General features: G+C 37.7%; 1 protein-coding gene across 1 annotated transcript; it reads right to left on the bottom strand.

The window, feature by feature from the left end:
- Positions 1 to 1,007: 1,007 nt before the first annotated feature.
- Positions 1,008 to 21,006, bottom strand: LOC122820259 (NACHT, LRR and PYD domains-containing protein 3-like). The gene is made up of 10 exons (XM_044097518.1): positions 19,222 to 21,006; positions 19,038 to 19,136; positions 17,204 to 17,275; positions 13,780 to 13,855; positions 12,546 to 12,774; positions 7,590 to 9,378; positions 7,336 to 7,509; positions 5,028 to 5,201; positions 4,080 to 4,126; positions 1,008 to 3,978 (listed from the first exon to the last, which is right to left on the bottom strand). The coding sequence occupies exons 1-10, from the start codon at positions 19,260 to 19,262 to the stop codon at positions 3,443 to 3,445; spliced, it is 3,237 nt and encodes a 1,078-aa protein (XP_043953453.1). The 5' UTR covers positions 19,263 to 21,006; the 3' UTR covers positions 1,008 to 3,442.
- Between the last annotated feature and the right edge of the window lie 3,006 nt (positions 21,007 to 24,012).

Genomic DNA, 24,012 nt, shown 5'->3' on the forward strand with positions numbered 1-24,012 from the left:
GCTATTATGACTGTGGATTTTAACCTTAGAGGAGTAACAAATTAAAGAAATAATTTGGATTTTAAAATGAGAAGTGTGCCATTTTATTTTAAATATTATTTTAAATATTTAAATATTTATTTTAAATATTATTTTAAATATTTAAATTAAAGTATTAAATTGACAACTAGGTGTCACTGTTGGACCAACAAAGTCGTTCAGGCCGAGTTAGTCACCTTCCAAATATTGAATTAACAACAACAGCTGCCTCGTTCTTCTCTGTTTGAAATGGAGGACGGTTGTTTACAGCGCAGGCGATTTCTGATAAACTTCTCAGCATCTACCTGGTGCATTATCACACGTCACCTAAAATTTAAAACCTTAACACAAGTCACATCTCCAGGGAGTAATTGTTCCTCCACAGCTGAGAGCCCAGACCCTCTGTACAAAGCAGAGTATAGTACAAGAGTCTCTTTTCTACTGGGTACATTTTTCTTTACCTCAGCATGACAGAAACTTGCTGAACTGTGACTTTTATGTACCATCACGCCCTTACTGTCTCTCATGTAGATCTCAACAGGATCCAAAGCTAAACAAGCTGTTAACAATTAGCAGCAGACCACTCAGTCAGGCCATGTTCTTCTTCTGCTTGTCCTCCTCTTCATGTCTGTACTCCTGATTTTAAAAATCCACAGAAATGTACCTGGCTAGCAAACACTTCATTTTCTTACATTTCCTAGTTGTATTTCACCTAATGTAGCACAAAACACAATCACTAAAGGCAGAGAGGATATTACAGATTAACTGTTCATCCCCAACCCGACCCAAAGATGAAGGGCAAATATTTCCTTCATCATGTTTGAGCAAACAGCAGCTAATCAACACAGCCAGCTTCTCATTGTTTGTACAAGTCACATAAAAACAGATGCTTCCTATGTGTTCTTATTCCCCGTCCCCATTTTAATGCTGCCCTGGGCAAATGCCCGTATCAAAAAATGAACACTGCAAACAAAGATTACTAAAATAAATCCAAAGAGCCAAGATTACTTTATTTATTGAGGGGGAAAAGCAAACACCATCCTGACCAGTTCTGAAACGGTAACTGGCCTATAAACCAATAAATAATGCCATTTCCAAACTTTATAATTTTGACAAAATATATTATAAATAGATAATGTAGCGTAGATAAAATGATTTCAAGAAATTAATTTTACACAAATATTTGTAACATTTATGTGTGCCACTTTTTATAACATTATTACTGAAACATATTTCCAAATATTTCAGCAATATAAAGACTAAATTGTGTTATTACTGTAACATACATACCAGTGCAATTGAAACAAATGCATTAACAATGTACATTATAGACTTCAATGAACCAACAGCAGTTGAGAAAAAAAGTACATGTTAACCAGTTTTAAAACAAATAAAGAATAAAGATGTACATAAAAAAAACACTTTGTGTCAAGAATTAAGATTTTGACAAAGAACCAAGAAATTTAAACCCTTGGCAAAATGTTAGATTCTGGTTTTACTTTGGTCTCTAATAAACTCCTTTTCTTAATCACCTGCTAAACTAATCTGAATTGTCTCACACACTGAACCGGAAATAATTAATTCTTTTGTTTAATTTTTTTTTAAAGCTTTCGCATAACTCCAATCTTGATACACAACACTGGTTTCCAGTTATTTCACAATGCAACTGAAAAAAACTATTTAAGGTTCTAAAATGGTAGAACAATATTTTCTGAGGTCAAACTTTACATCTGGTTGCTGCAATTGGTCTCTAATTAGCTAGCAAATGTTTTAAAGTGTAAAATCAACCAACAAGCCTCCTTCTTGAAAAGACGCACAGTTTGCGTGACGTTACTGGAGGAGAACGGAGCCCAACAGCTGCAGTCTGATTGTTAAGCTCAAGGAGTTGTAGTTTTTTTTCACTCAGGTGTGGTTAAAACATGTTTATGTGTGGCTGTTCAGGCTGCAATTGGTCTGGACATGGGGAGGGGAGAAATTATTTTATCCTTAGGTGAGATTCATTCAGCTGGGAAGGCAAGATTTCACCACCAACAGTAACTAATACGGTGATCTGCAGTGAACACACTGCGAATAGCAGGCTTACAATGAAAGCGACCCGAATTAATACTAAATGGGATCCAGAAGAAATGACTAAATCAGGCTGAAATCCACTGCAGTACCACCATAACACAGCAGAGGCAGCGACTGATGCTAATGGGGAATAGAGGCAACAATAAAGCCAGAACCCCAGAGTCAGAGGAGATAATTATAAAATTTTCCAGAAGAGTATTATTGAGCCTAATTTTATGAATTCTTATTATTTATCTTATCTTGATAGATACATTTCCATAGACAGATCTATAGATTTGTAAATATAAAGATGCATTTCCAAACTTCTCTTAAACATGTAGCCGATTTAATGTTCATGATTGGTCACCTCCGCCAGATGTTATGCAGTGTTCTAGCTGTACAGTCCAGAACGTTCTCCTCAGTCTACGTCAATAACGGTTGTCGCTAGGGGCGCTACTTTTAGGCAGAGCCGTAAGCAGGCTGTGTAGAGTACTGGTAGATGGGCCATTTTTGCAAAGAAAATGTGAATTTCAGACCTGTATTGATACAAAGGTTTCAACATGCGTTTAAAGTGAAAAATACATTTAGATTATTTTACTGACTTGGAGAACTCTTCACAGACAGACACCAGTGAATATCAAAGGGCTCATGCACCCTGTTGTCCCTTTCAGGTGCCTTTGATGTTGATTCCCTTTATGAAGTTAAATATAAAAGGAGATATATCTTCTAGTTCAGAGGTTCCTCCTCCTTCCTATAGATTTCAGATTTGTGGACTCTGTTGCCTTTGTAGATATTTGTACTGGGTCCTTTCTTTCTTCAATAGTAACTTACAAGCTAAAAAAAACCACAAAGTGCTTCACAATAAACAAATACAACAGTTCAAGAGCCAACAATGTCTTCTTTTAAATCAAACTTGTTCACATAATTTAAACTGTTGTTATTGGAGGTTTCTGTTTTTGAGATTTTGAGTGTATGCATCTGATAAATTGTTGTATAGAGACTGGGTTTGGACACTGCTGGTAATGACTTGTATTTTATGAAGTGGTGTCAGTCTATTTTAATGTTTTTTGTTTTTTTTTCTGTTTTGAATGTCAGTGAGTTTTGTCTGTGATTAAATCGTAAGAATATTGATGTAAAGAATTAACTCTATAATGACTATGTGTCCTTCCATTACTCTAGAGCTTTTTGTAAATTACTTTCTGCAAATTGCATACAAAAAGTATAGAAACCTTTGTGACTATTGCACGTTAAATAAATTGATCTTAAAAAATGTGAATCAACGAAGAATTGAACTAAAGTCTTACTTACATAGATGTTAATCAAAAAACATGTCTTGTATTTAAAAAGTTAGGTTGCTTCCAACTTGAAAAAATGACTAAAATGAGCACCAAGATTCCTTGAAACGATAGGTGACCCCAAATCCAGGATAAAGAGGTTCAGTGAATTTGGTGTTGAAGGTGTAGATGTGGATCAGTGTATCTGAAGAGACTCTGTAGAAAGACAGAGTCCCAGCAGGACAGTCCACATACACCCCTACACTACCAGAGACAGAGGAGGAGGTGGAGGAGGAATGCATAAAAGCCCTTATACCGTTGTGCCAGACAGAATAACCATCATCTGAGCAGACTAGAGACCAGGAGTTATTATTAAATCCAAACCAGCTGTCATCACTCTGTCCCTTTCTTTTTATTCCCTTGTAACTCACTGATATGTAGATTCTTCCACCCCACTCAACCTCCCAGTAACAGCGACCAGTCAGACCATCAGTACACAGCAGCTGATGGAGATCAAATCTGTCTGGATGATCAGGATATGGCTGCTCCTCTTCCACACGTGTCATCTTCCTGTTTTTGTCAGAAAGTTTGAGAAATCCATTCACAGTGTTTAGGTCGACTGTTAGTGAACAGGAATCTGAAGGACAGAACAAACACAATGCAGTTACTGATGTATAATTTTCTGAATTCATTCATGCAAAGATGAGACAATCTGCTATGAATCAAAAATGCTCTTACATTTCCTCAGACCTGGTTTCATCCATTTGTCTCCTGCAGGCTCCATGCTGTAAGAAGGAAGGTGTTTAGATGGTATTACCACTTTTCTGTTACCAATATCTAATATTTTACTGGTACTATGAAAAAAAATAAAAAATTCTGACTTTAAAGTCAGAATTATTATTTTTTTTTCGGTGGCCCTAATCCTCTTCCGTAGTTTCACTGCCGCTATCAGTTCAGTCATAACAGATTCCTTTTCCTCATTCTGTTGCATAAGCTGTATATTATTTAAAAAGGATCAAATTCCAGCATTAATGATCCTAAACATACAGCAAGAAATTAAAAAGGTATAGATCAATTCATGTTTATGAATTAGATCCAGTTTTTAGTCACAGCCCCGTTTTCAAATTTAGATTAAAAAAGAAAATCTTATTAGTTATGTGTGATGGACTGACAGTCTGTCTAGAGTGTATCTGACCTCTCAGATCCTGCAAGGACAAGCATGATAGATAATGGATGGATACTAATTTTGATTGATACAACCGACAATCATGCTTCCACTTTGCAATTATGCATTGCTTTGTTTGCTTTGAGTTTGTTAAAGTTGAAGCTGTTTAAATAGTTTGCACAGGTCTGTATGAACAGCTCAACATCCTTTTTCACTAATATGAACAACTAATTATCTCTCCAACATGCCATGATTTTCCTTACTGCACTCCAAGTCGTCTCTGACATAAACTAGCATTCATTGTCTGAGGCTGTTTGGGGCTTTTGGGTTTATTCTACACTTCAGATAAAGATGAACCAATCCCATCATTAATCCTCCTTGTCTTCTCTCTCCAGAACTCTTTATTTGTCAAAGATCCTGAACACCTTCTGGTTTGCTGCCATATTTTGCACTGTGTCAATTCTGAATCTAGCATTAAGCAATAGCGTAGCACTATGTGGCTGAGGAAAATATTTCCTTACTGTAGAGAGTCCAGTTTGAAGCTTGGATTCTTCAATATAGCTTCTAGACTTTTCCTTCCTGCCTCTCCTGGATTATTGTAGCTGAGGTCCAGCTCCTTCAGGTGAGAGGAGTTCACAGTCAGAGCTGAAGCCAGAGCAGCACAGCCTTCCTCTGTGATCAGGCAGCCTGAAAGCCTGCAGACACAAACACATAATGTTGAAAGAAATCATCTATATTCTCAAACTGACACAGAACTGTTAGAATAATTAGTTGGCCTGCTAAGAAGGTTAGAGAACCGTGTCTGTTGAGCAGCAGTCTACATGCTGGCCTGTTGGCCTGACAAATAGTAAATATTATATTTTCTATCTCCCAGTGATACTATGTAAAAATTAGAATGACAAAGTATGGTTGTATAGGTCAAAAAATTCTACTAATTCAAAGCTATATCTTGGTATATTTCCCATTAATCTCAACAGATCCTCTCCAATTGAATGGATCTTCTTGAGACTACTAACAACTGTTGCTTCATTATTGTTATCAATCTAGACTATTTTCCATCTCTTGATTTGATTTAACAACTTGGTAAGTTGTTTGATTTAACAACTTACCAAGTCCAAACCAACGTATATGTTTATTTGACCAGAGTACCATATTTTGTTTCTGTGTATCATGTCATTCCCCATTATTGGTTCCAGCTGCCCCTCATTTCCTGATATCCCCCACATGTATTTAAGTTAATCTCTGTCATCTGGTTATCCATGGATCCTCTGTGTTCCTTTGCTGTGATTGTTGCATGGTGTCGTTTGTTGTGCTTTGCAGTGTTCCAGAGCATCTTTGCATTTTGATCTCATTAAAACATTTTTCTCACTTTGCCCCGGGTCTGACTGCTCTCATCCTCATCTCAACCCTCAGTACAAATACTCAGTTTAATATTGTAGAGGGTCCTGGTGGTTCTAAACTTCTTACATTACAAATAAACATAAGCACTAAGTACTACAGTGATTTTCAGTACATCAGTGCTGCCAAAAATGATTTATTTCTTATAACGTTCAGTAAATTTGAGATTTTACACACTTCAGTCTTAAAGGTTTAGAGACAATTCCTTTGATGTCATTCTTTAGTTTCTGCTCTGATAAGTAACCTGCAACACATTTTATAGACAAATTTGCTCCATTACTGGGCGTGCTGTGGTGGTGTAGGGGATACCGCGACCCATGTTTGGAGGCCTTGAGCCCTCGACGTGGTTGTCGTGGGTTCAACTCCCTGACCCAGTGATGTTTGCCACATGTCTTCTCTCCTTTTCTGTCAGCCTACTTTCATATAAGGGACACTAGAGTCCACAAAAGACCCCCTGGAGGGGTCCAAAAAGAAACAACAGCAACAACAAAAAAAATTATGTTCAGTCAACTTAATTTGCCACTGATAAATTAAGTTGACTGACTTAATTTACCTATAGCAAATTAAGCTTAATTGATTAGTTAAATGTTAAACACATTTAACTGCACTTCAGTTAAATGTGTTTAACATTTAACTCATCAGTGAAAACAGGATGCACCTCAGCTGAGTCTGCAATGCCATAATAAATATTGCAAATACCTAAGTAACTTTTCAAAATTACAATTTACATTTTATGGAAATGTACAAAGTGAAAACCTGTTAGTGACTACTTCGTGTAGATTAAAAAAGAGAAATACCCTCAAATCAGTAACGAAACAAAAATATATAAAATATAAACAATTTGCAAACTGCTGTCACTGGGTGTCAGTGAGAACAAGAACCATGTTTCAGGGGGAAAAATCTATATTTTGACTGGTTGTTGATTGTTGCTGGGACTAATATTGATATTTGAAAATATAACTAACAATTGTCGATTCTGATATTGTTGACAATGTATTGTACATCCCTAAAACAAGAAGTGAAGAATTTCATCTTAAGACTATTTTGTATTTATACTGGAGTTACCTTCATTAATCTGAAACATGTAACATTTTCTACAGTAGCAAGTTACTATACAGGTCAAATGACAACTTTCATCTTATTTCCCTTGGATAAGTAAAAAAAAAGATTATATGTTCATTGTTATGCTGAAAACTATTATATTTTTATGTTTGGTTTGCTTGACTGACTTGCCCACTTCATATCAGCAGTGAGGCTGTTTTTGCTGCAACTTCTCTCTACTGTCAAGTCAGAGAAAACTCAATACTTGGTTCAGTTTTCTCTTTAAAATGTACACAAAAAATATGCTTTAGACATGTTTCTAAATATGTAAAACAAATAATTTTACATTCTATATCTTTCATAAAATGTAAAACATAGAATTTAAATTACCTGAGAATCTCCAGTTCACAGTTAGGACTCATCAGTCCCTCACAGAGCAGCTTCACTCCTGAATCTGTCAGGTCGTTGTTACTCAGGTCCAGATCTTTGAGACTAGAGGATGTTGAGCTGAGCAATGAGGACAGAGCTTCACAGCTTCTCTCTGAGAGGTTACACCTACTCAGTCTGAAAAGATAAAGACAATACAAAGTAATTGTATTATTGTTATTAGGAACTTTTATAAAACTGACTACATCTGTACTTACATAGCTTTGCTGGAGGCATTGACTATTGGTAACAGTCTCTGAAGAGCTTCCTCTGAAGCACAGTATTTCTTCAGGTCAAATGTCTCCAGATCTTTCTGTGATGTAAGTAGGATGTAGTGCAGAGCTGACCACTGAGCAGGAGACAGCTGGTGTATTGAAAGACTTCCTGTACATAGAGATTGTTGGATTTCCTCCATCAGAGACTGATCATTTAGTTCACTTAGACAGTGGAACAGATTGATGCTTTTCTCAACACACAGATGATTCATCTTCTCCTTGATGTACTGGGCTGTGTCTTTGTTAGTTCCTAAACTGTCTTCTGTCTGTGCCACAAAGCCTCTTAAGCGATGTTTATTGGTCTCCAGTGAAAGACCAAGTAGAAAGCGGAGGAACAAGTCCAGGTGTCCATCTGGACTCTCAAGGGCCATGTCCACAGCACTCTTGTACATTTCTGTCTCTGAAGAAACATGGTTTTGTTTTTCCATTTCAATGGATTTCATTTCACCTTTTGCCAGCAGATTGATTCCTGATTTGATGAAGGTCAGGTGAACATGAAGAGCAGCCAGAAACTCCTGAACACTCAGATGGACAAAGCAGAACACTTTGTTCTGGTACAGGCCTTTCTCTTTTCTGAAGATCTGTGTGAAAACTCCTGAGTATGTTGAAGCTGCTCTGATATCAATGCCACACTCTGCCAGGTCTGATTCATAGAAAATCAGGTTTCTTTTCTGCAGCTGATCAAAAGCCAGTTTTCCCAGAGACTCGATCATCTTCCGGCTCTCTGGACTCCAGTGTGAATCTGTCTCAGCTCCTCCATCATACTTGATGACCTTCAGTTTGGTCTGCACCACCAGGAAGTGAATGTACATCTCAGTCAGTGTCTTTGGCAGCTCTTCTCCATCTTTCTTGTTCAACATGTCTTCCACAACTGTAGCAGTGATCCAGCAGAAGATTGGGATGTGGCACATGATGTGGAGGGTTCTGGATTTCTTTACATGGGAGATTACCAAGCTGGCCTGCTTCTTATATCTAAATCTTTTTGTGAAGTAATTGTCCTTCTGTGGGTCAGTGAATCCTCTAATCTCTGTCATCATGCCAATGAACTCAGGAGGGATTCGATTGGCTGCTGCAGGTCGTGTGGTTATCCAGAGGTGAGCTTTGGGAAGCAGGTTCCCTCTGATGAGGTTTGTCAGAAGAACATCCACTGAGGTGGACTTTCTTACATCCATCAGGATCTCATTGTTGTGGAAGTCCAGTGAAAGTCGACTCTCATCCAAACCATCAAAGATGAACACAACCTTTAACTCTTCAAATTTCAGTATTCCTTTTGTTTCACTAAAAAAAAAGTGAATAAGCTCCACCAAGCTGAATTGTTCTTTTAACAGATTCAGCTCTCTGAACGTGAATGGAAACGTGAACTGGATGTCCTGGTTGGCTTGGTCTTCAGCCCAGTCCAGAGTGAACTTCTGTGTTAGGACTGTTTTCCCAATGCCAGCCACTCCCGTTGTCATCACTGTTTTTACTGGTTCTTCTCTTTCAGGTGAGGGTTTAAATATGTCTCCATGTCTAATTGCTGTTTCTGGCCTTTCTGGTCTCCAGGACATGGTTTCAATCTGCCTGACCTCATGTTCATCATTGACCTCTTCAGATCCTCCCTCTGTGATGAAGAGCTCTGTGTAGATCTCATTTAGAAAGCTTTGATTTCCTGATTTTGCTATTCCTTCAAACACAGACTGGAACTTTTTCTTCATGTTAGACTTTAGCTTTTGTTGACAGGTGGTGAATGATTCTAAGTGAATGCAAAAAAACAACAAATTAAAATAATTTCTTCACTTATTTATTTCACTTTAAAATCATAACAAATCATTTCCTTTGGTTACCTTTTTATAGCTTCTAAATCAAAACATCTAAGAACCAACCATTTAAATCTTCTAGCCAGATTTATATAGAAAACGCAACTGAATTCTTTACATAAAACATTAAAGGAGCAGGGACTTTTCAGTTTTTATATGCTATTAACTGAGTTATATTATATAACTAATATAATATTATTAATCCTAATAATATCAACGAGGTACAGTTGTCCAAAAAACCCATTTCCTCCAAAAAGACAGGAATGAAAGATTGGATGAGAGAAAAAAAACTCAGATCTACTCAGACAGGCTGCAACCCACAGTGGCACAATTAAAAAATCTACTCTAATCTGGCTCACAATTGGCTATTTAACTCCACTACTGGGGTCTGTCAAACAGTCAGATTTCAAAACAAGGAAACTCCTCAAAATGCAGAGCTCAGCACCCAGAGACTTAAGGAGAGAAAATGAAAATTTGTAAGCATCATAATGTAAATGTGTGACCAGTATGGACCCAAACCCTGTCTTAGGTACAAAGGTGAGCAAACAACTCAAAACCCCAAACAACAAATATCAAGTTGAAAATAATTTACTCCAATTCCCCTCAGCAGTACACTCAATAAAAACTGTTTATATTCTAAATATTTGTCATGGTCCAACAGCTGTCTTTAAGAGTCACCAGGTGAGAAGCCACATTTATACAGACAGTGGATGAGCGAGGAGGTTGCATGACTTCTGTTTTGCTCCAAAAACATGGTGACAGATTGAAACCAGTTGCCTATTTTTCTTCCAAATTGGATGCAGTTGCAGCAGGTCTGCCACACTGTTTGTGCGCAGTGGCAGCCGCTGAAAAAGCTGTAGTTGCATCTAGGGACATCGTGGGATATTCTGATCTGACCCTACTCGTTCCCCACGCTGTTACACTCATTTTAAATGAACAAAAAACAACTCACCGATCCACAACAAGGTGGCTAAGGTACCATTCAGTATTATTGGATATGCCAAACATAACTATCAAACATTGCAACATTCTGAATCTATCAACTCTATTACCCACACCTGAGGAAGGCCAACCTCATGACTGTGTGGCAGAACTGGACGTCCTCTGTTCTCCCCGACCTGATCTGAAGGAGGAACCCCTACCAGATCCAGATTTAGAACTCTTTGTGGATGGCTCTGCATTCAGAGATCCACTCACAGGTGCCATTAATAGTGGCTATGCTGTGGTTACCCAAAGGGAGGTGCTAGAAGCAAACCCCCTTCCCCACTACTCTGCACAAGCAGCAGAACTAGTGGCCCTCCCAAGAGCATCCAACAGCACAGACTGTAGCAAAAATTCTACTCAGAGACATCATTTGTAGATGGGGCGCCCCTAGGAAAATGTCCAGTGACAATGGTGCACATTTTGCAAATCAAATTCTTACACACATCTCAGAGATGGTAAACATCAACCTGGTGAAACACTGTTCCTATCACCCACAAAGTGGAGGAGCTGTGGAAAGAGTAAATGGGACCTTAAAGAATAAATTATCCAAAATATGTGAAAAAACAGGCTGAACTGGGTAGAAGCATTACGCTTAGCACTTATGTACATGCGCATGCACCGCCATCAGAAAAATAACCTCAGTCCTTTTGAAATCCTTTTTGCAGGTCCACCAAATATGGGAATGGGACCACCCAACCATCCAGGAGAAGACAGCACACTTTGTGATGAAAAGATGCTTAACTACTGTGCTTCTCTTACAGAACAACTGAAAATCCTCAGGCAGCAGGTCCAAGGAGGCCAACCAGCACCAGCTTCTAAATCTTTGCATGATTTACAACCAGGAGATTTTGTGTTTGTTAAAAATTTCAGGAGGAAGAGCTGGAGATCCAAGAGGTGGACAGGACCATTCCAGGTGTTGCTGACCACCCATACCGCCATCAAGGTTGCTGAAAGTGCCACCTGGGTCCACGTCAGCCACTGCAAGAAGTTCACAGGAAGGCCCCTGGAGACAGAACAAGAGCCTAACCGAGTGGCTCCACCAAGCACCTCGGGCTAACTCGAGCTGCTAACTACTCGGCCCACTCAGTAGGTCACCTACCACCTAGCTGAGGCAGCATTAAGAACATGGCCAGGACGAGACAACACCATACCAGAATGCCCACATGGATGAGGGATGCCATTCTATGCTGGAATTTCATCCTGGGATATGTAGCTAGAAACAATTTTTGCAAGGAATTTGTTTTTGTTGTTGTTCCTGTGAAGGAACAAAAGGGAGGAATTGTAAAGTAAAAATTGTTTATTATGTCTTTTAATAAATTTATTTAATTCTTTTACTTATTTAACCTTATTGGTTTTGTTCAATCTGTTAGAGTATGAGGCTAGAGAGTCTGTAGAACCAGTTTGATAAGCTTTTCTTGTTGACCTCTCCCTTTAGCAATTGCAGGAGGCTGATAGTGACAATGCTTCACCATGCATACCACAGCATACCAGTATTTGTTAACAGAAAAGAACAGATAGTTTAGATAGATAGTTTAGATAGATGTAGTGTTATGGAATAAGCCTTGAGACTTAAGAAGTTTCTCTATGGAAAATCACCAGCTCAGAGTTTTAAGAAATTGGCGTACCTTCTGGATATTCTGGTTTAACAATGTTCTTGTTATGCAAAATTGTTTCATTAGTAAACTTGATTTTTGGAAACTCACATACTTAAACAAGAAGATGTTTATCATCCAAGGAGTTAATTGACGCTCCAGTATGGTTACGTGGCTAGTATATTTTTCAACTGAAACTGGAATGACTACATTGCATAACATGAGTTCTATATATTGTGAGGGCTTGCAGCTCCAAATCAGAACTCAGTGCAGCTTGCTGCTATGTATGTTCTCCATCTGCAGATTAAATAAAGCTTTGTCATTTGCCAAAGTCTCAGCCTGATCTGTTATCATACAGATTTTTCCTCCACAATATCTAACAGAGGTATGGAGGCCATGCACTAGCCTGGACGGAGCATGTACCAAATCGGCAAACCATCTATTGTGGGACAAACTCTTACCATCAATGAAAGAAAGATTTGTTAAGCAATTCCACAGCTTTAACACTTTTACAGAAATTGTCTTACTGCTTTGAAGACAGTCAGCCAGCTTCTCCTGGTTCATCATCCTCAGGAAGTGCTGTGTGATCTTCTCAAATGCTTCTCTGCTCTTCTTCATCTGCTGGTTATTTTCACCTGCCGAAATTTCATCCTCCTCCTTATTCTCATCTAAACCTTCTGGGTAATCTGAACCCAGAACCATTTGGATCTTTTTCAGCTCACTTTCCTCAAAGGTGAAAATCTTCTTTTTCAGCTCCTAAAATGGAATAATAGAAAACTGAGACCTCAATAGTTTAACCAATGCTGTGAACTACCATTAAATTTAGATATTTGCGAGTTGGGGGATGAATAAAATTTTTTTTAAAGTAAAATTTTATTGTAAATATAATCTGAATTATTTGCACAATATTTCCATCAACTTTCACTCTATAGGGAATTTTCCTCAACAGACTCTTGTCAGTTCTTTTGTGGGGCGATGTTCATTATGCTCCAATAGTGGAGCTAAATAGCTATTCAAGAGAGGTTGTTAGAACAAAATAAGTACTGGTGGAAAATCCACTGGTTTATAATTTGCAGCATAGAGATGAGTATGAACACAATATACAGAAAGCAGTAGATGTACATATGCATCTACTGCCGTGGAGTTGATTACTGCATTGATTATTGCAACAGCGTCTTCACAGGTCTGGCCAACAAATCAATCAAACAGCTGCAGCTGATCCAGAATGCTGCTGCTCGTGTTCTGACTAAAACCAGGAAGACAGAGCACATAACACCAGTTTTAAAGTCCCTCCACTGGGTCCCTATAGCTCAAAGAATAGACTTTAAAATACTGTTGTTAGTTTGTAAATCATTGAATGGTTTAGCACCACAATACATTAAAGATTTGCTGCTGTTGTATTAACCTTCCAGAACTCTCAGGTTCTGGTTCTGGTCTGCTCTGCACCCCCAGAACCAGAACCAAACGAGGAGAAGCGGCATTTAGCATCTATGCACCAAAAATCTGGAACAAACTTCCAGAAAACTGTAAAACAGCTGAAACACTGACTTCCTTTAAATCTCAAATAAAAACCCACTTGTTTAGAGTTGTATTTGAAACGTAATCAATTACAAATTTATTGATGGAACCTGACTTGATATTGTGTTTTGATCGTTGATTCTATGTTGCATTGTGTTTTTGTGTTTGATTTGATGTAAAGCACTTTGAAATGCCTTGCTGCTGAAATGTGCTATACAAATAAAATTTGATTGCTATACTGACCTTAAATATGGAGTCCAGCTCTGATGGATGCTGTTGGGGAGACTGACCACTAGGAACCTCGGAGATCTGCTTCACTCTGTAGAGGAATCATCAACACTTTGCTCACATTACAGCGCTCCACACACACAAGAAAAAAGGAAGTGTCTGTAGATACAGACAGGTAACAAAATTAATGTAATAATGAAGTTTAGAAGGTGAACCCAATAGGAGCAGGCAGGAGTAGTGATGGGCCAGATGACACAGAAATCTCGGCACAGGAGCCGAGCAAACAAGACGAAACCCTGTGTCACTTTAAGGAAAAGCATTTGACCGATACAGTTTCTGTGTCATTTGGATGTGAATACGCCAAATTGTATTTATGAGAGAGAAAATTTGTCAACACATTTGTGGGTTTTGTCGGATGGAGATACTTTGTGTTCTTTCTCTTGTGTTAGTTTTTGGCTCATATTTAAATACCAACATGGATCAACAGAGGAAGAGGAAGTTTTTCCCGTGCGGGATCATTTTGATCTTATCACACAGAATAAGGTAAATTATTTCATTCTCATTTCCACTTTTGATCATTTTTCTTTCGGATTATTCCACTTGCTGTCTATAGAATATTTTAATTAGTTTACATGGATGAACTTTCATTTATTTTGTAGGTGAATGTAGGGTTTACTCCCAGGTTTTGTCTTACTGTATCCAGAGAATTTCCACAATGCTGAGGCTTCATTGTGCCCAGCATGAGGGGAATGAACCCATTAACACTCTGTGATAAACCTGGTGTTTCCAGAAAGCAGGCAACTGGACCTTCAACCCAACCATCTGCTCCCAGTTCAGGTATTCCATGATTGTTAATTGTGTTTATTTGTATTTTAATGTTCTTGCAAATCAGTCTAACTATTATGAATTATTTTCTAAGTTTCATCCTACAGATCATCCTATGGTGAAGATTAACCAAACCTGCTGAAATGTCCAAATGTAAGGCAAATATCAAAATGAGACATAGTTGGCACACAAGTAAAACACCATCTGAACTCACTTGTACCTGGATACAAAAAAAAGATGTAAGAGCAGAAATACCTTTATGGAGTTGTTTTTTACTGAGGAAATCTGGCGCAATTAAAGGTCAATTTGACCTGAACACTTTTCCCCTGCTTATGTGCGAAGCACAAAACTGGACTAAATATGGCTTGGGAAGCAAGGTGTTGGGATAGATAAGTATAACAATTGTGATGAGTTGGTTTATTCGGCAACCCTGAAATTAAGCAGATCTGAGGTCAAGAGGTTTGAACATTCCCAAAAAGCAACCCCATACACACTCAATTCAAAGACTGCCAGAAGACCTACGTAAAAGCATACGCAAAACACGAGCAGCAATATTATTGGTCAGAACTTACCAAGCCACACCAATGAAATTGAGATTCTATAAAAACAGATTGTAACTAGAATACTTTGAGATTTTTGGGGATTTTGGGAACTTTCGATGTCAAGTTGATGTAACTGTGAAATGATCTGTGGAAAAGTGTAATAAATCTCCACCCGCCGTGGCCTGCAGCTAAGGAACTCGTATCTGAGTATTATTCTTATTTTATAAAGTATAATTAAGTGTTTAGACCGGCGGTTTTCAAAGTGTGAGGCGCGCCTCCCCTGGGGGGCGCCAGAGCACTTTAGGGGAGGCGCGGTGCGAGGGAAAAAGTAAACCGGAAAAGCTATCTGCTTGCTGTCTACTGATGTGAGAGAAACGTCTTTTACGCACACGATCAACTCTGTGGATTTAGGAAAAGTTGGTACTGTGGGTGCGCGTGGAGCGGGATCAGTGGAAATGTTTCCTTAGAGGATGTTTTGGCCAGTGATGTCAGTAACGTTACTTGACGCCGGACCACTTTTTCAGTAACGAGTAATCTAACGCGTTGCTATTTCAAATCCAGTAGTCAGACTACAGTTACTTATCAAAATCACTGTAGCATTACTATCTTCTTTTGTTATTTAATCGTATTTCCTCTACTCGTCTTGTCGAGTGACCGACGTCTCTATGCGACAGAAATGTAAACAATGGAGGGAGATGCGCATTTTGTTGGTGGAAAAACTGGAACTATTTTGAGTTTTTGTCGACAAGTCCGATTATTATAAACGGCTTTGGGCTTCATTTTTTTTAAAGTCGCTTGCAAATGTAATGAGTGGCGGGTTGCGCCTTTTTGGGCTCGTTTTTGAACGTGAAGTTACTGATTTGGGTTTGGAAATAAGCAGAGACTCATAATAAATCCCAGAATTTGTCCGTCATTGAGGTAGTTTTACTCAGTCTCTCCTTGTCCATCATTTCCAGGATGATCCGTCCCGCTGTGTCTTTGTTAATGTCAAGTTAATTTATTACCTCTCAATGACATCGAGCTTCGCGTTGCGCTCCAGAAAACTGCAAACATCGAGACCAATTTGAACAGCGCAATAAACGTGAAAACAGCCACGAATGAACGTGTCCGGAGTTGGCAATAATTATAATGGCAAGTTAGCACCGTTATAATTATTAATATTACGGTAAGTGTCGCAGCCATCTGAGCTGTGGAGCTGCAGGAGGAGCTCTGTGCGCTGCGACATCAAACTCAGGGGCGTAACGCAGAATCTGGAGGCTGGGGGAGGGGGGGCTTTAAAATCCTTCTTAGAGTTTTCCAGACAACAGTGGATCACACAAATTACTCATGTTTTTTATTTTTTGTACTGTTTTTTCTACAATCTCCTCTTCAGTTCAACATTACCAGTGGAGACACATTGTTGATGTTACCATTATAAAATAGCTGACAATTAAGTATTGACAAAGATCAATGTTATTTTCACAGGAGGCTGAGCATTGTTGTTAGCAGCTGCTGAAAGTAACTAAAAAGTTACTTTTAGTGTAACTTAGTTACTTTCCAAATCAAGTAGTCAATAATATAACTAAGTTACTTTTTCAAGGAGTAATCAGTAGTCCGATTAAAGTTACTTTTTCAAAGTAACTATGCCATCACTGGTTTTGCCCAGAGTGGGGCTGAAGGTGGAGTTTTTACAACTCCACAGTTGCGCAGCAGGCATTGTGCTCCTTGGAGGGGGGCTCACCCTTTCATACTTTGAAAACCCCTGGTTTAGACCCTTTCATTCTCTCACAAAGACAGGCCCACAGTTGGGTGTCTGAAAACAAACGATATGCAAAGCAAAAAACAAATAGTGCTTTCACCATAGCAACTGTCATCTTCAGATGCACATAGAGGAGTCATGGAAATTCTTTTTAAAATCTAACCTGGATGTCAGCAACAAAAGACAAGTAAGACGAGCTGAATGCTGCTGAAAACATAATGTCAACTGCACTTCCTGTATTCAGCTAGAAGTTACAGGTGAAAAGTTTGAGATGGTAATAAAACAGAAACAAATGTCCAGATATTCCAAGTTACAACGTTTACAAACAGCTCACCTCTTTGAAGATGGAGGTTGGTCATTTTCTGACAGTTGTCCAGATGAACAGCTGGACAGCGAGTGCTGAGGTCTGTCATGTAAAATAATCATGTACAGTAAGAGTACAGTGGCTGACAGGTACATTGGGTTAAACCTAAACCATTTCACTGTTTGCACAACAAATGGTGAAATGCTCTCCAAACACAGGATGCAAACAGCAAAACACATAAACACAAAAAACAGAATGTAGATTAAAAAAATATATTTGAAAGTTTGAAAAACAGATTTTTTTTTCCCCTTTTTCAAACTTTCATGCTTGTTTTTTAGAAGTAAACAGTAAAATAACACAAATAAAAAAAACAACCAACTATGAAAAGCTGCAACTTTGCTCCACAAAATGTAAATACTCCAGACCACTAGGGGGAGTTTGGAGTGGCTGGTATTACGGAAATATGCTGATGTTCTACTGCAGAAAACTGGCTGTTTGAAAAAGACATTAAATATAGAGCAACTTTTCTTTCTTCCTCCAACTTTCTATTGCAAATCTGATTAAAATCCTGAAATCCCGTCTTTTCTGAGTGTCTGGTCCCTTCTGTTGTTTGAATCTCATTGGATTTGTCCACTGAGACAGACTGGCGACCGGTCCAGGGTGACCCTGCACCTCTCACCTGGAAGGTTAGCTGGAGGTAGACACCAGAACCTCCTGACCCCACTAGGATGGATGGATGGATGGATGGATGGATGGATGGATGGATGACCTTATAATTGTGCAATTTGATTCTCTTAATGGAAATGCAGCATTGTTGAATAAACTCAAGTTTTTTTTCCAATTTATTTCCCCGAAGACTTTTTGCGGTGCCAGTGGCTCATATTTTTGTGACAGTAGGCAGGCAGGAAGCCAGGTGAGGAGAGGGGGGAAGAAATGCGGCAAAGGTCGAACCCGCGACGTCCTCATTGAGGACTAAATCCTCCTAGCATGGGGTGTGCTAACCCCCTGCGCCACCACAGCACGCCCCAAGTTTCTCTCCTTTAGAAAAAGTTGATCCCTGAAAACTAATTAAATTATTCTACTTTAGAAAAACTTTAGCACTATGATAAGGTGGTTTTTTGCATGTATCAAATTTGGTTTATTTCACAAAACTGCAATGGAAACACATTTTCTGTACATGATCAACAACCAGATGTTGCTACTGGTGTAAACCACAAAGAAGAAGATGACAGGAAGAAGTAGATGGTGGGAGAAAGAGACGCGAACCAAATGAAACCATGATAAGAAAGAAACATTAAATAAACAAATCAGGAAAACAAAGAATAAGACTAACTGTAGAGATACAAGGAATAAACTAAAATAGCAAAGTATAATAAAAACAAACAATGAAGAAATTATCAAGAGGAAATACTAACTAAAACAGTCCAAAAAACTAATATCAGTCTGCAATTGCAACATTTATTTATTCATTTATTTATTTACATTTGTTTTGTACAGGTTTTTGCTTCTATTTTCTTGTGTTTTCATTTGTTTTTGTCTTTCTGTGTTTTGGCGTTTGTATCTTTCATGTGTTTGCAGCGTATTTTATTATTTGCTGTGTTTGCACCTGTCAGTCACCATACAAGCAAACAACCTAAGTAATATAATCCACTACTTACTGCATCATAACTCAACTGTGATTAACATTTATTTTACCAGCCCTACCCAGGTCTGATTACCTACTGACCTGATAAATTAATAAATCACTAAAACAAAAGTACAATAAAAAATTACTAATTATTCTCCCATAAATAAATACTTTTCTATACTACATTACATGTTTGGATCACATTTTAGATATTTAAATTGTTTAGATGTAGCTCACCTCTTTTTAGATGAAGGATTATTTGATTTAAAATCAATAACATCCAGTTTGGAGCTATTCTCCCAGGATTCTGGTTCCACTTCATCGTCAGATTGTTTGCTGTAAATAAAGTTACTTAAGTGATGCTTTGCTCTAAAAAAGGTTTACCAAAATAAAGTGATTGATTGATAGAAGGTCACTTCACCTCTTAGTTTCTCCTTCTTTCAGCTCCTCTCTCTGATCCATGATGCTGAGTTCAGGGCCACATCAATCTGCAAACAGTTTTTATATTAATCTACAGAGACGATCACTCACCTGTGCTACAGCTCTACATATATTGTTTTTTTCTCACATCATTCCACTGCATTCAATAATGCTGCCATTACACCAAACATAATTTTAGTGTAATCGCATCAAACACCGACATTTCAAGATGCTGCTCTGTTAATGCCAACCTATGTTACAGAACAATTAGTGGAGTGACATTGAACATGGATGATGGTGTGTAAATAATGTAACCATAGTGTTCACAGTGCAAACTAAACTGTGCAGACAGTATATGTGAACAATTTTAGTTTCACTTTAGATTTATGCACAGTGTGCACACAATATGTGAGGACTTGTACAGTTTGCTGTCTGTATCAATAAAATTAGAAATACAAAATTAAAAACATAATCCCTGCATGAAGATCAAGAACTTGCAGCAAAGCTCAAATAACAACGTTGTTTGAGAACAAGCAGGAGAAACTGACAAAGAATGGGGCGAGGTTCATGTTAAGGCTACATTAAAACAAAACGGTGTCAAACTAGAAAGAAACGATACAAAAATGACTAAAACTTACGTTATAAGATCACATGAGCTTCAGCTGTTCCGATTTTATTAATTTGACCAGCTGTGAAAACTGAACTCAGAGCTTTGCTTTTAATCCAACCATTTAAACAACAAGTAGGATCAAACAGTGTTCTTAGAAATATTTCTAAGGAACTGTGGGTTATGCAGTTCAAAAACCCAACAAACCAACATAATGACTGAATATGTAACTTTTATTCCCCACAGCATCTCATCTGTTGACAAATCTGCTTTGATGATCGATTACAAATAATACAAAGAAATTATGATGAAATTTGTAATTTTAACATGATGAAATGTGGAGATGTTCCAAAGGTATGAACAGTTCTGTAGGACAGAAAACATTGTTTCACTTTAGCTGTTCTCACAGTTATAAGAGATTTTAGATAATATTACCACATCCTTAGTCAACATAAACACATCCTGCTCTAAAAACAGAGCGTCATGGAGTCCTATGTATGAAGGCTGTATACTAAATTAATAACAAAAAAAATCCATCTATACATGATTTCCAAGCTTGTTAGATTTTTCTTTCATAGTTTTCTGTGAGTTTTTTTTAGTATTACATTAATAGTTATAGACAGAGGTGGACAAAGTAGGTAGGTACCTAAAACACAAAAATAGTTAAATTATGTCATCGACAGACAAAAAGTTATCTGCAAATTGTGACGGAGACCCGCTTTAAGATATAATTAGTTTTAAGATATAATTAGTTTTCCATATAGTTATAAGTAAATGATGTTCAACAATAATAATGTTTCAGCGTTAAACGGCTGTCCACCAACGAACCAACAAACAGCCCTAACCGGAGTTTTGTTAGAAATAAATAAAGTAGCGAAAATAAACGAGACCCGTCCGGATCCTTCATCGTGACCAAACGGCTGCTGTTTTACCGCAGAATGAGAAATAAAACATGAAGAGCAATTCTATAGACTTCCTGCAGTGTTTCCTTGTTTCGTTCGTAACGAACGGATTGTCTTACTTTCAGTTTTAAGTTGATCTGCAACACAGAAAAAATAAGTGAAAAATATTTTTAGGTTTTTCTTCGATGTGAGAAAACCGATTCTCTGTTTCTATTCCCTGATTCACAAATAGTTTTGTGCATTTTTGCTATTTTTTCTTTCCCTCAGTTTATAGGTTTTGTTTACTCTAAGCCAGTGGTTCTTTACCTGGGTTCTATCGGTTCGAGGAGTTGGTCTTACGGGTTGGGCGGAGCCTCTGCCGCTCGGGTAAAGACACACTTATCATGATGACACTGATTGGCCAATATTTGCTGCGGGGAATTTAATGCGCGCAGTAATCAACGGCTGTAGTTGTACGTCGTGTGGTTTGTTTCTTAATATTTATTGTAGAACCTCAAGTGTTAAAGGAAGATTCGGCCCACACTGTAAAAAATGAACTTAAGGGGTTATCGGATTAACAAAAGAATATCATGTACTTTTAACTAAATAATTTCATGTTTCAAACAAAAACGTGATACAATCATGTTGGATAAACAAGAAATTCAACAACTTCACGTTTATGAAATTTAATCATGTTGAGATAACATGATTCATCATAGTCAGACTGATATAGTGCTGAAGCCGAGTGAGATCACGGGATGTCACCCGAGTTCACGCGAGACAATTGTTTTTATTTCAACTTGAATAACGTATTCAAGTTGAGATAATGTGATTCAATTTATTCAGATTCATTTCCCTCCGAAGAGGGTCTAGCGAGATCAGGGGTTCACAAGAGATTATGAGACAGAACTGTTTTGCACCTGGGAAAACTTCAAAGTGGTTTTAGTTACACATTAAACTATAAATATTTGTTTTTCTCTGCAGGGCACTAATGGCATTTAAGAACTTCACTGAAACAGTTCTTAAATTTATTCCAGCATTTAAGAACTGTAAAAAAAAAAAGAAAAAAAAAGCATTTAAAAAAAAACACTTTAAAAAAAAAAATCTTTGAATTAAGGTAATTAAATCATGGATTTCCACACAATTAAATAGCTTTCTTTCAGCATGAAGCATGTTTGTTGAGCCAACTTCATTTTCATGAGTTGGATCAACTTAATAAGTAGTGTGAAGGAATCACTGTCACATATGTTGGTTTCTCCAGCGTGCTGTTATATGGCGAAATAATGCGCAGGAGTTTAACACACTGCATGTTTGGAGGACAACGCAGACGTTGCTGGTTCGACTCCAAGTCCTGGCAACCTTTGCCGCATGTCCTCACCCTGGCTGTCTCAAAAAAATACAATCCAGAGGAAAAAAAAAATAGTTTCAACTAAATTGGTATTAATCTCAATCAAGTAAATTATTTGGTCCACAGCATTGCAAATTAGTTGGGCTGGCTCTTTTAAATTACATTGGGTCCAACTATAGTAAATGAGTCGAATCAATCTTAATATATTAAGTTGATCTAACACATTTGCTTTAAATAGGAGTAACAGAATTACATGGTGCTGAAATAAAGCAAAGTAATCAGGTGGAAAACCTTTCCATGATTTTTTTATGTTCATCCAAAGAGTCATTTTTTTCAGTGCAGAGCATTAAGAGTTCACAAAATAAACATCAGAGAAAATGTAGCAATAATTAGAACCGCAGTATAAAACCAAACATGTCACAATGAAATTAATCAAAATGTCCCCAAAGCATCGGCGGACTGACATAAGGGCCACCGGTGGATTCCAGGTGGATTCCAGGTGGATTCCAGGTAGATTCCAGGTAGATTCCAGAGATGCGCATCGCAGCGGCTGTTCATGCAGGGCCGGCCCAAAGTAATATGGGGCCTTAGAGAGAACCCCACACCAAAACTCTTCCTACTAAGAACCTCAGCATCACTAACTTGTTTAAATATAGATAATGTGAAGTCTAAATGATGCTACAGGTTTAGATCTATGGTCTGTGTTACAATTAAACCATTTCTAGGCGCCCCTGGATGTCTGGAGGCCCCTAAATGGCCCCTACCAGCAGCTACTGAGTTTTCTTTATCTTGATATTCCAGTCTTATAATTCTAGATCTCAGAGGTTTAACATCAAATCATTACATAGAGTTAACCCCATTGAGCTTTTTTGATCTATAAATCAGTCTGCAGCCAAGTTGTTCTAGAGGTTAAATAGATATTATTAGGGCTTAATTAGTAAAATGGCAGCAAATTTGCTTATTTTCTAACTTTATAACCAGTGACCTTCTCTCCTCTGGTCTGTTTAACAGCTACAGTCTCAGATCAGCTCAGACCTCCAGGACTGTCAGCAGCAGAAACAGAAACTTTATATCTGTCCGGGAAAATATAGACTAGATTTGCTTTGCATTTTCCCACATGTTGGCAATGATGGCAATGATGGCAGTTGTTGTGGATAGTAATATAACATATCTGCATTTATGTTCAGTAAAAAAATCTAAATATCTTCAGCTACATTTTGAAGCATCTGAGCCAGGCCTTTCAAGAAATCTCAGTTGGCATCATTGGCTTTACCTTATGTCAAATGTCAAATTACATTTTTTAAATTTCTAAATTAAGAATTGCGTGTAAGCTCCCCTAGTTCTGCCACTGAGCTGTCCAAACAGTTGCCTGCAAAATTAAGGGAGGTTCCATTGATGCTGATTATTCTGGAGAAAACTGGCAAAAATTTCACAGTATATAAAGAGCTCAGCAATGTGGAAAACAAACTCAACATACTAGAAGCCTGCTTCAAATATCTACAAAAAACTTACAATTTACTCACTTAAAAACTGTGTTTTTATGTACACATAAAGCACTTAACATCAGCTTGGAAGAATGAAAAGTGCTTCTATCGACCGGCTAAAGTGAAAATTGTGCCTTCTCAAAATCATTTGATTTATTTTTATTTTCCAATGAAATTTCAAAATAATACGTTAAAAATAGATGTTTTGACTAGACAGAATAATTATTCGAGATACCAGAAAAGAAAAGCTGTTTATTCAGAACTTAGAAGGAATTTTATCTAGTCAGAAACTACAGATATAGATTTCTCTTAAGTTAGTTTTTCCTGGTATTATCTGCTTTTACCATGTCTGTAGTTGGATTTGCACAAGTCGAATCCTAAGTAGGCTGCTTCCTATCTAAAAATACATTTAAGACATCTTAACTAATTATGTAATTTAAAATATATTTAATAGGAATTGTGACAAAATATC

This window comes from Gambusia affinis, linkage group LG18 (assembly GCF_019740435.1).
Source record: "Gambusia affinis linkage group LG18, SWU_Gaff_1.0, whole genome shotgun sequence".
Lineage (NCBI taxonomy): Eukaryota > Metazoa > Chordata > Actinopteri > Cyprinodontiformes > Poeciliidae > Gambusia > Gambusia affinis.

Coding starts and splice junctions, on each gene's coding strand:
- LOC122820259 (XM_044097518.1), bottom strand. CDS start 19,262: ATGGATCAGAGAGAGGAGCTGAAAGAAGGAGAAACTAAGAG. Junction 17,276..19,037: donor AATCCTTCATCTAAAAAGAG/GTGAGCTACATC, acceptor TTTACATGACAG/ACCTCAGCACTCGCTGTCCA. Junction 9,379..12,545: donor GGCTGACTGTCTTCAAAGCA/GTAAGACAATTT, acceptor GCATTCACTTAG/AATCATTCACCACCTGTCAA.